General features: G+C 38.4%; 1 protein-coding gene across 7 annotated transcripts in view; it reads left to right on the plus strand.

The window, feature by feature from the left end:
* Positions 1 to 17,798, plus strand: part of DAB1 (DAB adaptor protein 1) — a 1,209,360-nt gene that overhangs the window by 900,599 nt on the left and 290,963 nt on the right. For all 7 annotated transcript variants that reach the window (XM_071217425.1, XM_058303509.1, XM_071217424.1 and 4 more), the window contains one exon: positions 803 to 1,005. In XM_071217425.1, coding sequence (XP_071073526.1) covers positions 939 to 1,005 — 67 coding nt within the window. In that variant the 5' untranslated portion in view covers positions 803 to 938. The remainder of the gene's footprint in view (positions 1 to 802; positions 1,006 to 17,798) is intronic.

A 17,798-nucleotide genomic window follows, 5' to 3' on the forward strand; every position in this document is an offset into this window, starting at 1 on the left:
GAGGAGCAGTGGCTGACAGCATAGTATATAGTAAGTGCATAGTAAATACTAGTTGCAATTGAAGTGGTTATCATTAATATCATTATTCTCTTCCCAGCAGTCTCTGAGCTTAATAGTACCTAGTAGTATGCAATGCGTATTTATTAAAGGATAAAAGAACGAAATGTGTGTCTACCTTTTCTTTTTTCTCTCTCCCCACTTTAAATGCTTGTCTGCTCTTATAGCTGGGGGGAAAGCTGACATAAAAATTGACTTGCTGGAAAGTTTCTCAGTCCCCATTTGTCACCTTACCCTTGGAGCCCAATTTTATGTCAACTCCATGTCCTATCTGATGCCTGCCAGTGAGGGACAGACCACAGATCACTTCTCCATGATCTGCCTTAGTTGCCAAGGCTCTGATCAAGCTTGGCTGATGGATGGGTGCCTTATTGTTGGAAATGTCTCCATGGGGCTGGCCAGAAAATATGCCTTTGCTGTATTTTCTAGGTGGCATCTAGTGCTTGAAAATAAGAAACATGGAAAACAAAGAGTTGGGTTTTGCTCCTCCTGAAAATCCAGTTTTAAAGGCCTAATTTGAGTTATCAGATTTGGAAAACAGTTTTGCATATAGGTCTCTCATTCCTTTTGTTGTATAAATCCTGCCAATTGCTTCATGAAGTCATATGAGCAGTTTCTATGTGGAGACCAAGGTTTTCCTGCTTTTGTGTATTTGCCAGTTCCTCTCCTCCCCCCCACCCCCCCACTTTCTGTTTAACTTCAAAAGAGCGATTAATTCTGAATTTTCTCTTCCCTTGACTTGCAGCGCTCAAAAGGAGTGAATGAAATGTGCGGCTCGGGGTGTTGTTTCTGAAGGGAGGAGTCATTCCCTGGCAGAGGAGTCCTCAATGAGCCTGGCCGAGGCCCGGGATCTGTGTGAAGTGGACTAAGGATTTAGTAGGATGTCAACTGAGACAGAACTTCAAGTAGCTGTGAAAACCAGCGCCAAGAAAGACTCCAGAAAGAAAGGTAGGGATAACTTGGTGGTGACTCTTCTGTGCAGGAATGAGTTCTTTATCTCTGGAGTGATATAAAGAACTAGCTTCATGATTGTACATATTTTTTTAAATAGACACCAACATTTTCTGGTGTTTTTGTACTCATGTATATAATACTTTAGTGGTTGTCCATTAGTCTCTGGGTAAAGTCTAAAATTTTCATAATATACAAAGTCCCTCTTGATATACCTTCCACCCATCCCTCCGGCCATATCTCGGTCACTCCTTCCACTCCTCTTTTATCCTCCAAGCCTACTGCCTATTGTAGTTCACCTTTGTATGTACCAGTGACTCACAAACTCTAGCAGTACCAGAATCATCTGGTGGTCTTGTTAAAATAGCGATTGCTGGACCCACAATCTCTGAATCAGAGTTTCCAGTTCAGTAGGGCCGGGGTGGGATCCAAGAATTCACATCTCTAAGAAGCTCGCGATGATACTAATGCTGCTGATCCAGGGATAACCCTTAGAACCCCTGAACTACCACGGAAAACCCTTTACCTCTTCTTCTTTATTCTGGACTGAATCTACTTATTTTTCAGATTTCAGCTTAATGGGGTCTCTTGGGGGAGCTTTCGCTTACTCCCAAAATTGGGATATATGTTTTTGTTTGTTTTATTTCAGTAGCACTTTCCTCATATCACACTTCATTAAAATTTCTGTTTTTCTTTGTCGATATTGTAAACTCCTTCAGAGCTGGTCCTCCCAGTTACCCTTTAACTCCCAGTATTTAGAAAGTGCTTGACAACACAGAGGAGGCACTTAAATATCTTGTAACAAAGACTGGCATGTGCAGTGTGATGATAAAGTAATTCTACCACTTTTCATGTTTTCTAGAGAACTGGTTCCATGGCTTTATGGCCATGCATTTCAGTAAGTTTGACACCCTGTTATAATTAGATCTAAGCAACTGCTTGCTTCTTATGTGTGTGTGTGTGTGTGTGTGTGTTTTCCCTGTGATTTCTGCTCTTTTCCTCCCCTTTCTTCTCAGTTGTGTGGAAGGGGATTAATAGTGCTCTCTTTCAGGTCTTGAAATCTGTCAATGTGGGCTTGCAAACCAGGGTGCTCTTGGTCGCTTTCTGTAGGCAGTGATTTGTACGAGATATCACTGTGCCTGCCCAGTCATGTTTTGTGATGGCATTTGTCTGACACTCTGTAGGAAACAGAGGATATAAATGTAATACATATGCAGCCCGTGGACAGCCAGAACCCCAGGAAGAACTATAAATTTTGCTTTAGGTGTTGATTTGAAATACAAATATTTTGGAGGCCATCTATTTTATTCCCTGAGTCTTGAAGTAAACCTTGTTTTTTATGCATCATGGTCTAAGAATAATAGAGGGAAAGAAAGCAAGTAGATGAGAGAAAAGAATAGGGAGAACTTCTACATGGAAAATAAAAAGACCGTGGAGCCTAGTATGCACTAGATTTCAAATGCATTTTCAGTGGAAACTGACAAGTTATATTTTTGCTTCAGATTTAACTGTTTCACTAACCTTGTGCTCTTGAATGCTTAATGCATTAGAATTTGTATTTTAGTGCATTTTTGCCCATCCTTAATGTTAACAGGCAAAACCCAGAAGCATTCTGAATATAGGCTTCAAGTTTTCAGGACATTGGCTTGGTGAGGATTTGGAATGGAAGTGAGAAGTTGACTTTTTTAGACCCTCCTCATCTTCATGTCCTAAGAAACTGTCAAAATGAGCACAGTGCATATGAGAGGTATATTTTCTAATGAATGACTAACACCGTGGAGTCTGGGAAGGCAGACCCAGGTTCAGGTTCTGACTGGACCACTTCCCAATTATGTGACCTTAAAAAGTTATTTAACCTCTTTTAGCCTCATTTTCTTGTCTTATAAAATGGGAATATAATATTATGTACCTCTTAAGTTCACTATTTAGAGTAATTATAATAAGGTAAATTGAACACTTAATATAGTACCTGGCCTATGTTAACTGCTTAACAAAGATTAGCTGTATCTCTCCTCTTCCTCTTCTCCTCTTCTTGTCACCCCCTCCTTTTCTCTCTACCCCTTCTCTTTCTCTTCCTTCCATGCCATTTTCCTCTATTCCCCCTCCACTCTCTTCTTTTGTAGCTCTTACCTCTTCTCCCATTATTCCCCTTCCTCTTCTGCTTCTTTTTCATCTTCATTGTTACCACCATCATCATTAAACTATTTTCTCCTATCCCATTCTAGAACTAAAGGGCTCGTAAAACGCATGTAGCTTATCTGTACCAGAAAAAGATTTTATAATTGTTCATACTTGTGAATGGTAATAAACAATCTTTATTCTCAATGTACTCATCAGGACCAAGGCCTCATGAAAGCACACACATACATGAAATACAGGGAAAATGTTCTGGTAACAGAAGTAATTAATTTATCATTTTTCAGCTTTGACTATGGAACAATAAGTATTCCAGTAAGCAAATGTTATCTGGGCCAAAACAAATGTTCCTTTAAAAGGAAATAGTCATTTTATATATTAATCTTGAATTTTGAATCCGATACTATTAGGCCCTCATGTTTTTTTCCTAACTCCTCTTGAATTTCTATGTAGGCAACATATAACACCATAAAACAAATATGTTTCTCTCTTCCTCTCCAGTCCTTAAGCACTTGCTTCTTTATCTTGTCTTATTGCATTGTCTAGGTCTACCAGTACTATGTTCAGTTATAGTAGATGTTATTATCTTGCTCTTGAATTAATGGAAATTCTTCTAAATTTTCTTTAAGTGTGATTTTTATTTTTTTAATAAAGATTCTTTATTACCTATTGTTTATAATTTTCTATGAGGTATGTTTTTAATCCTGTATTTGCAGTTAGATTTTATGATATATTCTTTTTGTATTTATTGTAATGATTATAAATATTTTTCCTGTTTTAATGTATATTATGGTGGATTTCATGAATAGATTTCTAATCTTCGTTCTTGGGGTAAGTCCTACTTGGTTATGATGTATTGTTTCCTATACAACGCTGGATTTGCTTTATTGATATTTTACTTGAGATTTTGGTATCTATATACATAACAAGATTGGTTCATAACTTTTTCTTCTTGTTCAATCCTTATATTTTAGTCAGTGTCCTGTAACCTCATAAAGAGATTTTGGTGGGAAGGAAATGCTGTGAATTATATTTAGGCTTCTTTTTGGAGAAATGATTATTTCCTTGCTTTTAGTAATTTCTTATTTAAGTTTTTTAAAGCTATATATGCTTATTACTGAAAATTAGAAGAGCCAAATAAACATGCAAAATAAAATTAGATGAATATTTTAAATTATTTTCTTCTGGACTGTCTAGGACATGTGATTGAGATCATACTATTTATACAATTTTATATCCTACTTTTTATTTAACATTATATCATAAGTATATTTCCCATATTATTACATGATATTTCAGACTAGATGAGTTTTTCCCCCTAGGCAAAATTTAGTTGGCTCCTGGGGCAGGTATTTTATTTCCTAAAAAAGAATACCTGAAATCATGGGTCACCTAGTATGTGAAAGAGTGGCATAAAGAAAGTTAGGAGACCTTTCAGAATCTCTCACAATATATCACCCTGATTTTTTAACCCAGGCTGTTGAAAGCAAGTCAGACAGTTTCAAATACAAATCACACTGGGGCATGTTTTACCACAAAATGACTTTTTAGACAGGCCAGGTATGAAATGTAACTAGAGTATTCACAATTCAAATAAGGGGTGGAAGTAGTGAGAAATAAAGTTATTTCCTTCATTTCATTTTTATTGGAATGTGTCACAACACAAACGCCTGTCAAATGGTGCCTATTTCAGGAGTAGAATTTGATAGAGGACTGGAGAAAGAGAATGTGTATTTTCAGGTTCATTACCTGTCATCAAAGGGGAAGAATCAGTTGACACAATTCTTGTTATTTGTAATCTAGGCATGAGGATACCCACTGGAAGATTATGGTAAAGGAATGGGTCCCAAGACAAACAGATGCAGATATTTCTGGGGGTAGTGCCTGGAGGTTTCCAGTTAGTACCATCTGGCAGCTTAGTATAGTGGAAAGAACATTGACTTTGATGTGAAACATACCTGGTTTCTAATTCTAACTTTTCTCCTTATCTGCTATGTAACCAGAGGTAGTTTATTTAGCCCCTTTGAGCCGGGTGTCCCTTATCTTTAATGGGAGAGAATGGGTGATAGAGATAATGGGAGAAGAGCCAGCTTGGGGTCTGAAATGTGGCAATGCCTTAGTCAGTGTTCACTTTCCTATCCTCTTCTCTCTGAGGTCATGGCTGAGCATTATCTCCTTTCCTTATTTTCTAGAAACACCTGAAAATATTTAACTTATTCACTTACTTTATATTTATGTTAGAGCTATACTTAAGGATTGCCAGTTAACAATAGCAACAAAAACTTACCTGATTATTTCCCTCTGGAAAGATTTTGGCTCCAATATCAAGGTCCGGATGGAATCCAGAGTCACACACCTCAACTTTGGAATAAGATCAAAGCAAGTTAATCCTGGCTCTGTAACTTGTGGCTGTGCTAACTTCTGGAGGTTTCTTAGAAAATTCTGGCCTGTTTAGGTTAAAGAATGGTTTCAGTAATGCCACAGTGAGGGTCCTGATCCTTCAACTGGTCAGTTATCCCAGAAAATAACTTCTGGTAATATTGGCTTACCACCTGGGAGCTAATAAAGTGCTATCATACTCATTGACCCATTGGCTCTACAAGGACCATGGAAGATTAATTAAAAAAATAAAGAAAGAAAACTTTTTATCAGGTTCATAGTACAGAGAGCGCTCCTGTTTCATTTCTTCCATCTTCTACTCCTGTCCTGCACGGGGGACAGTGTGGTCAGGACCCTGGGTTTGAGGTTCGGTCTCAAGCCCACCACTCATGGTTATGCAACTTCAGACAAGTCACTTCCCCTCTTTGAGTTTCAGTTTCCTCAGCCACCAAATGGATGTTAAAATGGATAATATTTACTTGGCCAAACTTGAAACATAGACAGGGCATTATTGATTAATTAGTTATAACTAATTAACTAATTAGTTAATTAATTGTTTTGTCAATGAATCCCAGCTATAAGCCCAGCCTCTGGTTGGTGTTCTGGGGTGAGAGAAATAAATACCTGGGAAGGAAACTCTGAGTCTGGTTGGTCCAAGTTCTTCTAGTACCCACTGCAAGATTGTGGTAAAGGAATGGGCCCAAGACAAGCAGATGCAGATATTTCTATCTAGAACAACTTCTAGCTGACAGGGGGGCCTTCTGATTTGTATAGGTCTCCCCCTTTTCTACAAATATTTTTTTTTCCTCTGACCTTGTTGGTTTTATTCTTTCTCAACCTATTACTGCTGATAACATTGATTAGCTTTACTTTCATTCCAAATTTATTTTTCTTAATTAAAATACTGAATATTTATCATAAGAAAAAATTCTTTTAAAACTCTTTTAGTTGTCTTCTCAACCAAAAGAAACTGAATTTTAAAAATCTTTGATAATAACTCAATACCCTGAATGTTTTCTACATTGACATGTATAGGTTCTCTAGAAGTTGAAACACATACAAGGTTATAAGGAATTAGTGTTTGGGGGTTGGTGAGAGCCTTGGTCTCACAGACAAGGTGTGTCAATAGGGGAAAGCCTTGCCTATGGTCACAGAGTTCATCAGGGGCAGAGCCAAGGCTGGAATCCAGGATATCTCCCTGACTGCCATTCCTTCAACTCAGTGGATTCTAACCAACTCACTGTCTTAGAAACTTCTCTGTGTGTTAGCTCTTTTTTCTTTATAATGAAGACTCCTGGAAGGAGCCCATACTTTAGAATTAAATAAAGTTTGAGTCAAAACTCAGCAAATTTTCTAGTTGTGCATCATATCATAGCTACTTATTTTCTCAGCCTCAGTGTCCTTATCTGTAAAATGGGGATAATATAGCTTGTATTTCAAAGTATTGCAATGAAGATTACAGGAGATCACAAATATTAAAAAAACCTAGCTCTGTATGTAGAATCAGTATAAGGAAACTTTTCCTTTCCACTCTGCCCTCTAGCTCTCCTACTTGCCCTAAGACACAGCACTTCTGTTAGTGCTGTTGGACATAAAGAGAGGTAGAATTTACCTACTTCCTCAAGGAAAAATAGGATAATTAGCTAGAGAGGAAAAGGAACTTATTCAAGTTCAAATGGATGTTGGTTTCAAGAATAATTTGGAGGGTGAAAAGGAAATACAAAGGAAAGTGGACCATGTTGTCAAGCTACCAAGATTTAATAATAGTCATCATTTATTGTGTACTTCCTGCACATTAGCCATTTTAGGTAAATTGTCCCTAATGGGCTCAACTCTTATATCACCCCATTGGACATAAGAGAGATCAAAAGATCAAGAGACTTGCTCAAGGTCTTCTGACCTGTCTGCATGAGAGTCAGAAGGCAGCTGGGCCCATCCAATGCTAAAGCCTATGTTTTTCTCCCTCAATGCCATCTGTGGGTGTGACCCTTGAGACTTGGTGATGGAGGATTAGGGGAATAGAACAAACTATGATGACTACACTTTTGGGGGGGAAACAAATTAGCCATATCATGGGAATTTATGACACCGTTCTGTCTTAGCATGTTTTTGGGTCTTGAAGAGCTACTAATTCTCGACTAACTCTGAAACTGTGATTTGCAGACTTTGGAAATTCAGTATCAAGGATTTGATTACAGAGGTTATATAAATTTCTCTGAGGTTGCTCAGTCAAAGTTCTTGAACCAAAGGGTTTTGGAGGAAAGGAATGTTCTTGGGGCGAAAAGTTCAGTTCCTTATTGTAAGACTGAATATCAGATCATATGATGTGTTGTGGAAAGAAACTTCTACCCTCCCTCTGATAACATGGTCTTGGATTTATTAGAAGCCACCTCACTCAGTGTGGTCATTCTCTGTAAGCAGAGTCATTTCAGATTTAATTGGTGACTTGTTCAAGACCTCATTTAAACTTTTCCTGTGCACCAAGTCAGAATTTCCCCAAATGCTTATCCACCATATAACATGTCACTTTCCTTCCTTGACCTTGATGACATACCACTCCCTTTGAGATTTAGTCCCTTCCTTCCATTTTCCTGTCACTTTGCTTCCTCATACCTAAGCCACACTGAGCATCAGGTCCTGGGATGCTCCTCTCTGATTTTCTGTGTGCTTCTCCCTCTAATTGGATCTTTTTTCTCATCCTTTTTACCTGGATAACTCTTGATCATCCTTCAGTACTCAGTAACCATTTGATGGGGTATCATCCTTGACATTTTGTGCTTCTCAATGTCCTCAATTAGTTACTGAGGTCCATCAGTGTGACCTCCTAAATAATTCTCAAATCTGTTCATTCTCTCTCTCCCCTCACTCTCCGTCTCCTAGTTCAGGCTACCTTCCTCTCTCATCTCGGCATCCTAGATTTCCTCAAAAATGGACTTCAGCTTTATCCATCTCTAAGCTGTCTTCCACCCTGCTCACTAACAGGAAGATCTGATCATGCGACACCTCTTTTAAAACCCTGTTGCCCTCAGGATGAAGTCCACATTGCTTATCATGGCTGCCAAGAGGCCTGTCTGGTCTGACCTCTCCTTATCTTGACAGTCACATCTTTCACCACTCTTCCATAATGGAATTTCTCTTGGGTGCTCAACTGGAATTAATTTTGGCTCCTTGAACCTACCATATTATTTTTCACAGCTGAAGTTTTGCACATGCTTTTTCTTCTCCCAGGAATACGTTTTTCTTTACTCTTCTCATACTTGCTCTGTTTATCCCTTAGTTTCATCTTAGATGTCACTTTCTCCAGAAAAACTTCAGTGAGAAATTGCACACCCCAGTTGTGGGTCATGACTATCCTATGTGCTCTCAAAGCACCATCCTAATACATTAATTTGACCATCTTTTTTACTCACCTTTATCATTCACTAGGCTGGAAGTTCAGGAAAGACAGGAATTCGATCTCTCTTAAGCACTTGACTTCCACCACCAAGCAAAACATCGAAAGATGTAGGGATGCAACAATATTTGTTGAATGGATGAATGGACTAGTGCCAAAAAAGCTTCACCACTAGACAGTGGTTCAAAGAGGCATAAAGAAATAAAGATTTCTGTTAAAGGTTAACCATTTAGATAATTATAAATGCTAGTATACACATATTGTATTTTTTGGTTTGTAACTCCACTTCTAACTTCATATATCTAGAAAGAAGATCAGTAAGGAATACAAGACTTGAATGATACTCTAAACCAACTATACCTAACAAACACATATAAAACACTTCACCCAAAACAACAGAATACACATTCTTCTCAAGTGCACGTTTCTTAGGTCACAGAACAATTTCCAATTCAAAAATATTGAAATCATATGGTATATCTTCGCTTACTACAATGGAATAAAGCTAGTAACAGAGGGAAGAAATGAAAATTCACAAATATGTGAAAATTAAACAACATACTCTTAAATAACCAACGGGTTAAAGAAGAAATCAAAAAGGGATTAGGAAATATCTTCAGGTGAGTGATAATGAAAATACAATGCACCAAAACCTATGGGATGCAACAAAGGCAGTGATGAGAAGGAAATTTATAGCTCTAAATGCTTACATTAAAAGATAGAAAGATTTCACATCAGAGATCCTTACTTAACTAGAAAAAGAATATGAAACTAAACTCAAAGTGAGCAGAAAGTTGGGAAGGAGATTTGGCTCAACTGGTAGAGCATTGGCCTTCCATGTGGGAGGTCCAGGGCTCAAACCCAGGGCCTTCTGATCCATGTGGTGAGCTGGTCCACACGTAGCGCTGATGCGCGCAAGGAGTGCCATTCCAAGCAGGGGTGTCACCTGCATAGAGGAGTCCCACGTGCAAGGAGTGCGCCCCTCAAGGAGAGCCGCCCCACACGGAAGAAGTACAGCCTGCCCAGGAGTGGCACTGCACACACAGAGAGCTGTCGCAGAAAGATGGCGCAATGAAAAAGAGACACAGATTCCCAGTGCTGCTGACCAGAATGCAAACAAACAGTGAACACAGTGAATGGACACAGAGAGCAGACAACAGGGCGGTGGAGGGGAGGGGTCAGAAATAAATAAAAAATAAATCTTTAAAAAAGCAAAAACAAACTAAAGTGAGCACAAAGTGGGAAATAAAGATTAGAGCAGAGATAAATGAAATAGAGAACAACAACAACAAATACAATACAAAGAATCAGCGAAACCAAAAGTTGGTTTTTTGAAAGCTCAATGAAATTAACAAACCTTTACTGGGATTGATGAAGAAAAAAGAGCACACAAATGACTAAAATTCAGAAATGAAAAGGGGGAAAATACTACTGACCTCACTGTAATAAAAAGAACTTTAAGAGGATACTGTGAAGAACTGTATGCCAATAAATTAGATAATCTAAATGAAATGAGCAAGTTCCTAAAAACATACAAACTACTAAAATTGACTCAAAAAATAGATCTCAGTAAACCAAAATTAGTACAGATATTGAATCTATAATTGAAAAATCTCAATAAAGAAAAGCCTAGGACCAGATGGCTTCACCAAACATTCCAAGAATAATTAACACCAATCCTGCTCAAACTTCCCCCCAGAATTGAAGATGAAGTCACAGACCCTAATTTCTTTCCACAAGACCAACATCACCTTTATACCAAAGCCAAATAAACATACCACAAGAAAAAAAAACTACCGACCAAGATCTCATATGAATATAAATGCAGAAATCATCAAGAAAATACTAGCAAATGAAATCCAACAGCACATTAAAATAAATACATCATGATCAATTGAGATTTATCCCAGATATGCCAGGGTAGGTCAACATAAGAATATCAATTAATGTAATTATAATATATCATATTAACAGAATAAAGGAAAAAACAAAACACATGACCTTCTCAATTGATGCAGAAAAAACATTTGACAAAATGCAGCACCACTTCCTGATAAAAACACTTAGAAATTTAGGCATAGAAGAAAATTTCTACTACATGATAATGAGTATATATGAGAAATATACAGCTAACCTCATACTTATTGGTGAACTGAAAGGTTTCCCTCTAAGATCAGGATCAAGACAAGGATGCCCGCTGTCACCATTGTTATTCAACATTATACTGGAAGTTTTAGCCTGGGCCGTTAGGCAAGAAAAAATAAATAAAGGCATTCGAATTGGAAAGGAAGAAGCAGAACTTCCCTGTTTGTAGATGAAATGATCCTATATACAGAAAATCCTGAAAAATCTACAACAAAGCTCCCAGTGCTAATAAATGAATTTAGCAAAGTGGTGGGATATAAGAGCAATACCCCCAATCAGGAGTGTTTCTATATACTTTATAATCAACAATCAGAAGGAATCAATAAAAAAATTCCATTTACAATAGCAACTAAAAGACCAAATATTTAGAAATAAATCTAGTTAAGGGTGTAGAAGTCTTATGCATAGAAAACTATAAACATTGCTAAAAGAAATCAAAGAAGATCTAAGTAATTGAAAGGACATTCTCTTCTTTGATTGAAAGACTAAATATTGTTAAGATGTCAGTTCTACCCAGAGCAATCAAAATTCAGTACCCTCCTTTAAAGAAATGGAAAAGCCAATCATTAAATTTATATGGAAGGTAAGTCACCCCAAATAGCTGAAGCCATCTTAAAATACAATAACAAACTTGGAGGACTCACACTCCCCAATCTTAAAACTTATTTCAAAGCCTCAATAATCACAACGAGGTGATACTGGCATAAGGACAGACATATAGACCAGTGTAATTTAATTGAGAGCTTAGAAATTACCTTTACATTTATGGCCAAATGATTATTGACAAGGAGGCAAAGACCACTAAAAATTGGGAGAGAATCATCTCTTCAAAAACGTTGCTGGATAAATTGTATCCCCATTTGCAAAGAATGGATGTGGACCCCAACCTCATACCATATGTATAAGTCAACTCAAAATGGATCAAAAAACCTAAATGCAAAAGCCATAGCTATTAAACTCCTAGAGAGAAACATAGGAAAGTATCTTCAGGACCTTGTGTTAGGCAATGGTTTCTTAGACTTCACACCCAAAGTACAAACTCTGAAAAAAATAGTTAAATAGACCTCATCTGTTTTAGGTTGCTAAATGCTGCCCAAGCAATATACCAGAAGTGGGCTGGCTTTCATAATGGAAATTTATTAGGTTAAAAGTTTGCAGTTCTGAGGCTGTGAAAGTGTCCAAATCAAGGCATCATCAGGAGATGCTGCTATCTTACCAAATGTTGGTGGCAGGTGATCCTCGACTCCTTCCATGGCCAGACACAATGGTTGCTCTTTGATCTGGGTCCCTATTCCAGTCTTCTACTCCAGACTTATTGTCTCCCTGAGACCTGCTGTCTGATCAGGCATATGGCTCATCTGTCACCTCTCCTCCAGGCTTCCTCTCTTTGAGCCTCTTGGGGGCCTCTTTACAGGCCTCTGTGTTCCACTGATTCCAGCCTCTGCCCTCTGGGAATTCTCTCTCGGCTCTCAGTGTTTCTCTGTCTCTGTAGCCTTTTTCTGTGTGTCTCTGCTTTCAGTCCTCCAGTTATGAAGGACTCCAGCAAGAGAGCGAAGACCCACCCTGTGTCATGCCTCACTGAAGCAGTCCAATCAAAGACCCCATCTGAATCCAATCCAATCAAAAGGCCGCACACCCACAGGAACAGATTAGCTCTTGAGAATATGATCCTTTGTGGGATCCACGAAAAGCATCAAATTGCCACATCATCAAAACTAGAAACTTCTGTGCCTCAAAGGACTTTATCATGAAAATAAAGTTACAACCTACATAATGGGAGAAAATATTTGTAATCCACATTCTAGTAAGGGGTTAATAACCAGAATATATAAAGAAATCCTTCACCTCAATAACCAAAAGACAACCCAATTAAAAAAAAAAATGGGCAGAAGCTTTGAATAGACATTTATCCAAAGAAGATAAACAAATGACCAAAAAGCACATGAAAAGATGCCCAACACCATTAGCCATTAGGGAAATGCAAGTCAAAACCACACTGAGATATTTCACACCCACCGTAATGGCTACTATTAAAAAAACGGGAAATTGCAAGTGTTGGGGATGATGTGGAGAAATAGGAACAATCAATCATTCATTGTTGGTTAGAATGTAAAATGGTGCAGTCACTGTGGAAGACAGTTTGGAGGTTCCTCAGAAAGTTGTAGTATAGAATTACGATATGACCTGGCAATCCCACTTCTGGTTCTTAGTGGCATTATTCACAATTTCTAAAATATGGAACAACCGAAGTGTCCATCAACCAATGAAGTAAACAAAATGTGGTATATATACTAAGCAGAATATTATTCAGTCCTAACAAGGAATGAAGTTCCTATACATGAGATAAATGAATGAACCTTGATGACATCAGGTTGAGTGAAATATGCCAGACACAAAAGGACAAATGTTATATGGTCTCACTAAATGAAATAACTAGAATAAGCAAACATATAGAGTTAGAATCTAAAATATAGGATACCAGGAGAAGGGGTGGGGTTAAATCTTAAAAAGTGTAGTGTTTCTCTTTGGAACCATGGAAAAGTTCTGGTAATGAATTGTGGTGATGGTAGCACAACATTGTGAATGTAATTAGTAATGATGTATTATTATTTGAATGTGGTTAAAAGGAGGAAATTTAGGGATGTAAATATGATACTATCATAAAATTAAAAAAAAAAATCGATGGACCTCCATAGCTGAAATGGAGAACCATAAATTAAACCATGGACTATAGTTAATAGTGCAATTATAAAAATGTGCTTTCATCACTTGTAACAAATGCACCACACCAATAAAAGTTGTTAATAAGAGAGTGGTATATGGAAATTCTGTATTTTATGTATGATTGTTCTGTGAATGTACAGCTTCTGTAATAAAAGAAAAAGGGAAAAAGAAACTTCACCTTAATCCCTGAGTTTGTGAGGGGTCCTGTAGCACCCTGTACTTACTCAAATTATCGCAGTTGCAACATTTTTCTTATAATAGTTTCCTTTCTCTACCTTTAGCTATGAGTTCCTAACAGTCTCTTGACACTGTGGGTAATCAGTAAATGTTTGTTGAATTAATTACCATAAAGTGAGGGAAGGAATGAGTCACATAGGAGCAAGAAAATTAAAAAAACACACAAATGAGACCCACACTTCTTCCCTATAAGCTTGCTCTTGATATTCTCATCATGTGGCATTCAGAATTCCTGCCATTCAGTGAGCTACTTCTCCTTTTGTGATGTGTGTCCAATCATGTCTGGTGCCGTAATTTAGCGTGATGTGGGCCATATTGGTAGTAAGAGCTATAAGATTTGCCATATTAGTTCATCCCACTGCTTCATTAAGCTCAGTGTGCTGCCTCTGGCAGTGGCTGGGCCTGAATTTTGATGTTTTGAAGAACAAAGCCCTATACTTTACCCCTCCAAGTCCTTGTTACTGCTGTGAGTCAGATAAGTCTATGCTGCTTGCTGAGGTTAAAGAGTCTTCATCCTCCCAGATAATCAGTAAATGACCCAGAGCGTGAGGTTTTATTTTCCGTGTATGTTCTCTGAGCAGATGATGTTCCCAGGCGAGCTGGCATTTCAGCAGTCCCCTATTCTTGCAACATGGCTTCTAGAATCGTCAGAGTACACATGTCATAAGACTTCTGCACAGCCTATCCAGAGAGCACTTGTTGATCAAAGGCGGAGGAGACTGGGGAGTGGAGGTGAAAAAGGAACTTTATACCTGGGGCCTCATTTAAACCTGAAAATAACCTTTGGACAAGTATTCCCATTTACATGAGAGGTAACTGAGGCTCAGAGAAGTGAATGGCCTGCCTCAAGGTCATGCCACCCATTTGCACCTGGATCTTTGCCTGGTGCCTGGCCAAACTGTTCACCACAAGGCTCGACTGCCCCCTACTGAATGCTGTGTGCTCTTACCAAATTATCAAGTGTGCTTATCCTAAAAGGCATCGTGGTAGATTCCGAAAGTAGCAAACATTAGGTTGTGATGGCCTCAGCAAGAGAAAGGAATCGTGGCAGAATATGCCATGTAGTAGGAAAGGGAGATCTTGGTACAGGAAGCCCAAGTTCATTTCTGTTGTCTGTGACAGGTAGGACATTACTACACACAGGAGGTCCTGTGATTGAGAAGGAAATATTTCCCTTCTAAGAGAGGTGTCAGTTATTCTCTCGGTTTTCCATATATAAAAACATAAGGAGGAGGTGAACCCGAATGATTTTGTCTATGCATAAATTGAAATGCAAAATATATTTAAGGAAAGCATCTTGTCTAGATCTTAATTTGGAACAAGCACTCCAGAAGTATATACCAGGAAATTTTGCAAACGCCCCAAGTCTGCAAATATTCCCATCAGCCCAGTTCCCCTTCCACTCAGCATCCCCACACCAGAAATGACGATGATGATGATGATGGTGATGATGATGATGATGATGATAAAGATAGTATCTGTCAGTGGCGAAAAAAAACACTGGGCAATATGCTCATACCTTTACGTATGTCTTCTAATTCAATCTTCTGACCATCCCTTTGAGGTAACTGCTTTTTAAATTTCCATTTCATCATGAGAAAACTAAAGTTGGAGAGATGAGGCAAAGTCAATGCCATTACCCTGAACCAGTGATCCGAATGACCCTGCAGTTCTGTTTTTCATTGGTTCATCAAATGCATGTTCTTCTTAGGCACCTGGCACATTCTGTGCACATTGACCTCCCTGAGCATGCTTGACTTTGCTTCAGCAAACCACCCCATCCCTTTTCTGCCTGTCAAGGCCCATCTGATCATCTGAGATCCAGGTGAGAAGCCAGGTCCATGAAGCTCTTCCTTAGCATCCACCTGACCCCCATGGAATTAAGCCTTCCTTCCCCTGTGATATTCAGCATACTGTTTTTAACCCTAGGTAAAGCTCTCATTTCTTTTTTCCATCAGTTAGGATTTCACTTAAATGCCTCTCTTTACTGATGGATAGTGTCTGTAGTAGAGGACAACAGGGGCTGTGTCTGTGCATCATATTCTCTCAAAGCTGAGAGGAAGAAAACTGTGGAGTCACCAGTGGGGTAAATGGGAAATAACATTGATTATGGGGCCTCCTCTGTGCCAGCCAGAGTAATACAACAACTTTCAAAGTCTTCACAAGAGATTTATGAAGTTGACTGTACTCTCATTTTGCAGATGAGGATGCCTATGCAGGTAAGTTAAGAAAATGTTCAAAGCCAAGGCCACCTATCATAAAAATGGAAGAATAGAAATTTTAAATGCAGGTCTAATTGCTCCAAAGCACAGGCTCTTTCCCCCTCCACCATGCTTTAATCCTGCGGTGTCTATCAAATAAAACCTCAGTGAAAGCTTACATTTTCAGGGTCAGATTCCTGTTGCAAAGGGAGTAGCAATAGATGCAATTTACCTTTATAAAGGATTTATATTTCATCATTGCAGGTTCATGTCCCTCAAATTTAGGACCTTTGCCACTTGAGTCTTTTAGCTTCCCTGGGCGGAGCTTTATTGCTCTAGGGAGAACTTGCATCCCAATTGTTAAATCAGAGGCAAGAAAAACCGTACAGGAAATCGCATTGGAGGAAGCCCAGCAGATGATGAATAACAGACCTGAATCTTATCATGTATTTCAGGATGATGTACGGGACTGTTGGAAACTGCCTTTGACAAATGTGCACGGGAAGGGGAATTATCTCCAACAATGAAAAATGTTCTTATTATGTGATCCTAAAAAGGATCAGGACCCCTATCATTGGGAAAATGATCATCCCCGTATACCTTATTAACAGTGGTATAAAAGTGTGTGCTAAAGACATTGGACGTTGTATTGAGGCAGTGATGGATAACCATGAGCTCTGGAATCAGGTTGGACTCATAAAAGGAAGCTTGATGCATGATAGCAGGTGGGAAATGTGCAACTTGCTAAGGTCTCTTTTAGCCCTTACTTCATGAAACTCTGTAGGATATGTCCCACTGTCTTAGCCAGAACCTAATGGCTCTTGGTCAGTCTGAAGCTAGGATTAAATGGTAAAAGGCCCATGACATAAGTTCATAGGTAATAAAACCATTTCCATAGAAGAAAACTAATGAGCTAGGCATTTTAAATATTTAATCTCATTTTATTTTCACATTGCACATGCACATGTAGAAGCCTAGAGTCACAGAGAGCCATTAACCTGCCCAAGGCTAGGAACTAGCAGAATTGGATTTGAACTTGAGCAGTCTGATTTCAAAGTCTATGTGCCTTATAGACGAGTGACTTTTATCGAATAACCTCTTGGTGGGAATTCAAAATAGTGGAAAAGAAAACAACTGAATGCACATGTAAAGGTACCTAGCAAAACATTTAGCACATATTAGATGTTTAAGAAATGCTAGTCAATCCAGAATTGTCAATGCAAATTCATTTTCTTAAGGGCAATATAGTGATTATAGAGTGCTTTGAGTTCTTTCCTTCTATCCCTCTCTCCCTCCCTTTACCCTTCCCTCCATCTGTACTTATTTTCTTCTTTCTTTCCTTCCATTTTTGAGCATTTACTGAAGCCAAGCATAGTGCTAGTCACAGAAGAAGATTAGGGGAAAGTCCTGGGCTCAAGTAGCTTAAGGTTGAATACAAAAGAATGACAACTAAGAAGCAATTACAGTTCATCTCAGTAAATTGAAATTACATAGCAGAAATAACCATTTTTCCAAGGACTTCCCAAAGGTTGTGAGATTTAAATAAAGATTCTTGGGAGTTCAGGTTTCTTTTT

The sequence above is a fragment of the Dasypus novemcinctus genome, chromosome 9, assembly GCF_030445035.2.
Source record: "Dasypus novemcinctus isolate mDasNov1 chromosome 9, mDasNov1.1.hap2, whole genome shotgun sequence".
Lineage (NCBI taxonomy): Eukaryota > Metazoa > Chordata > Mammalia > Cingulata > Dasypodidae > Dasypus > Dasypus novemcinctus.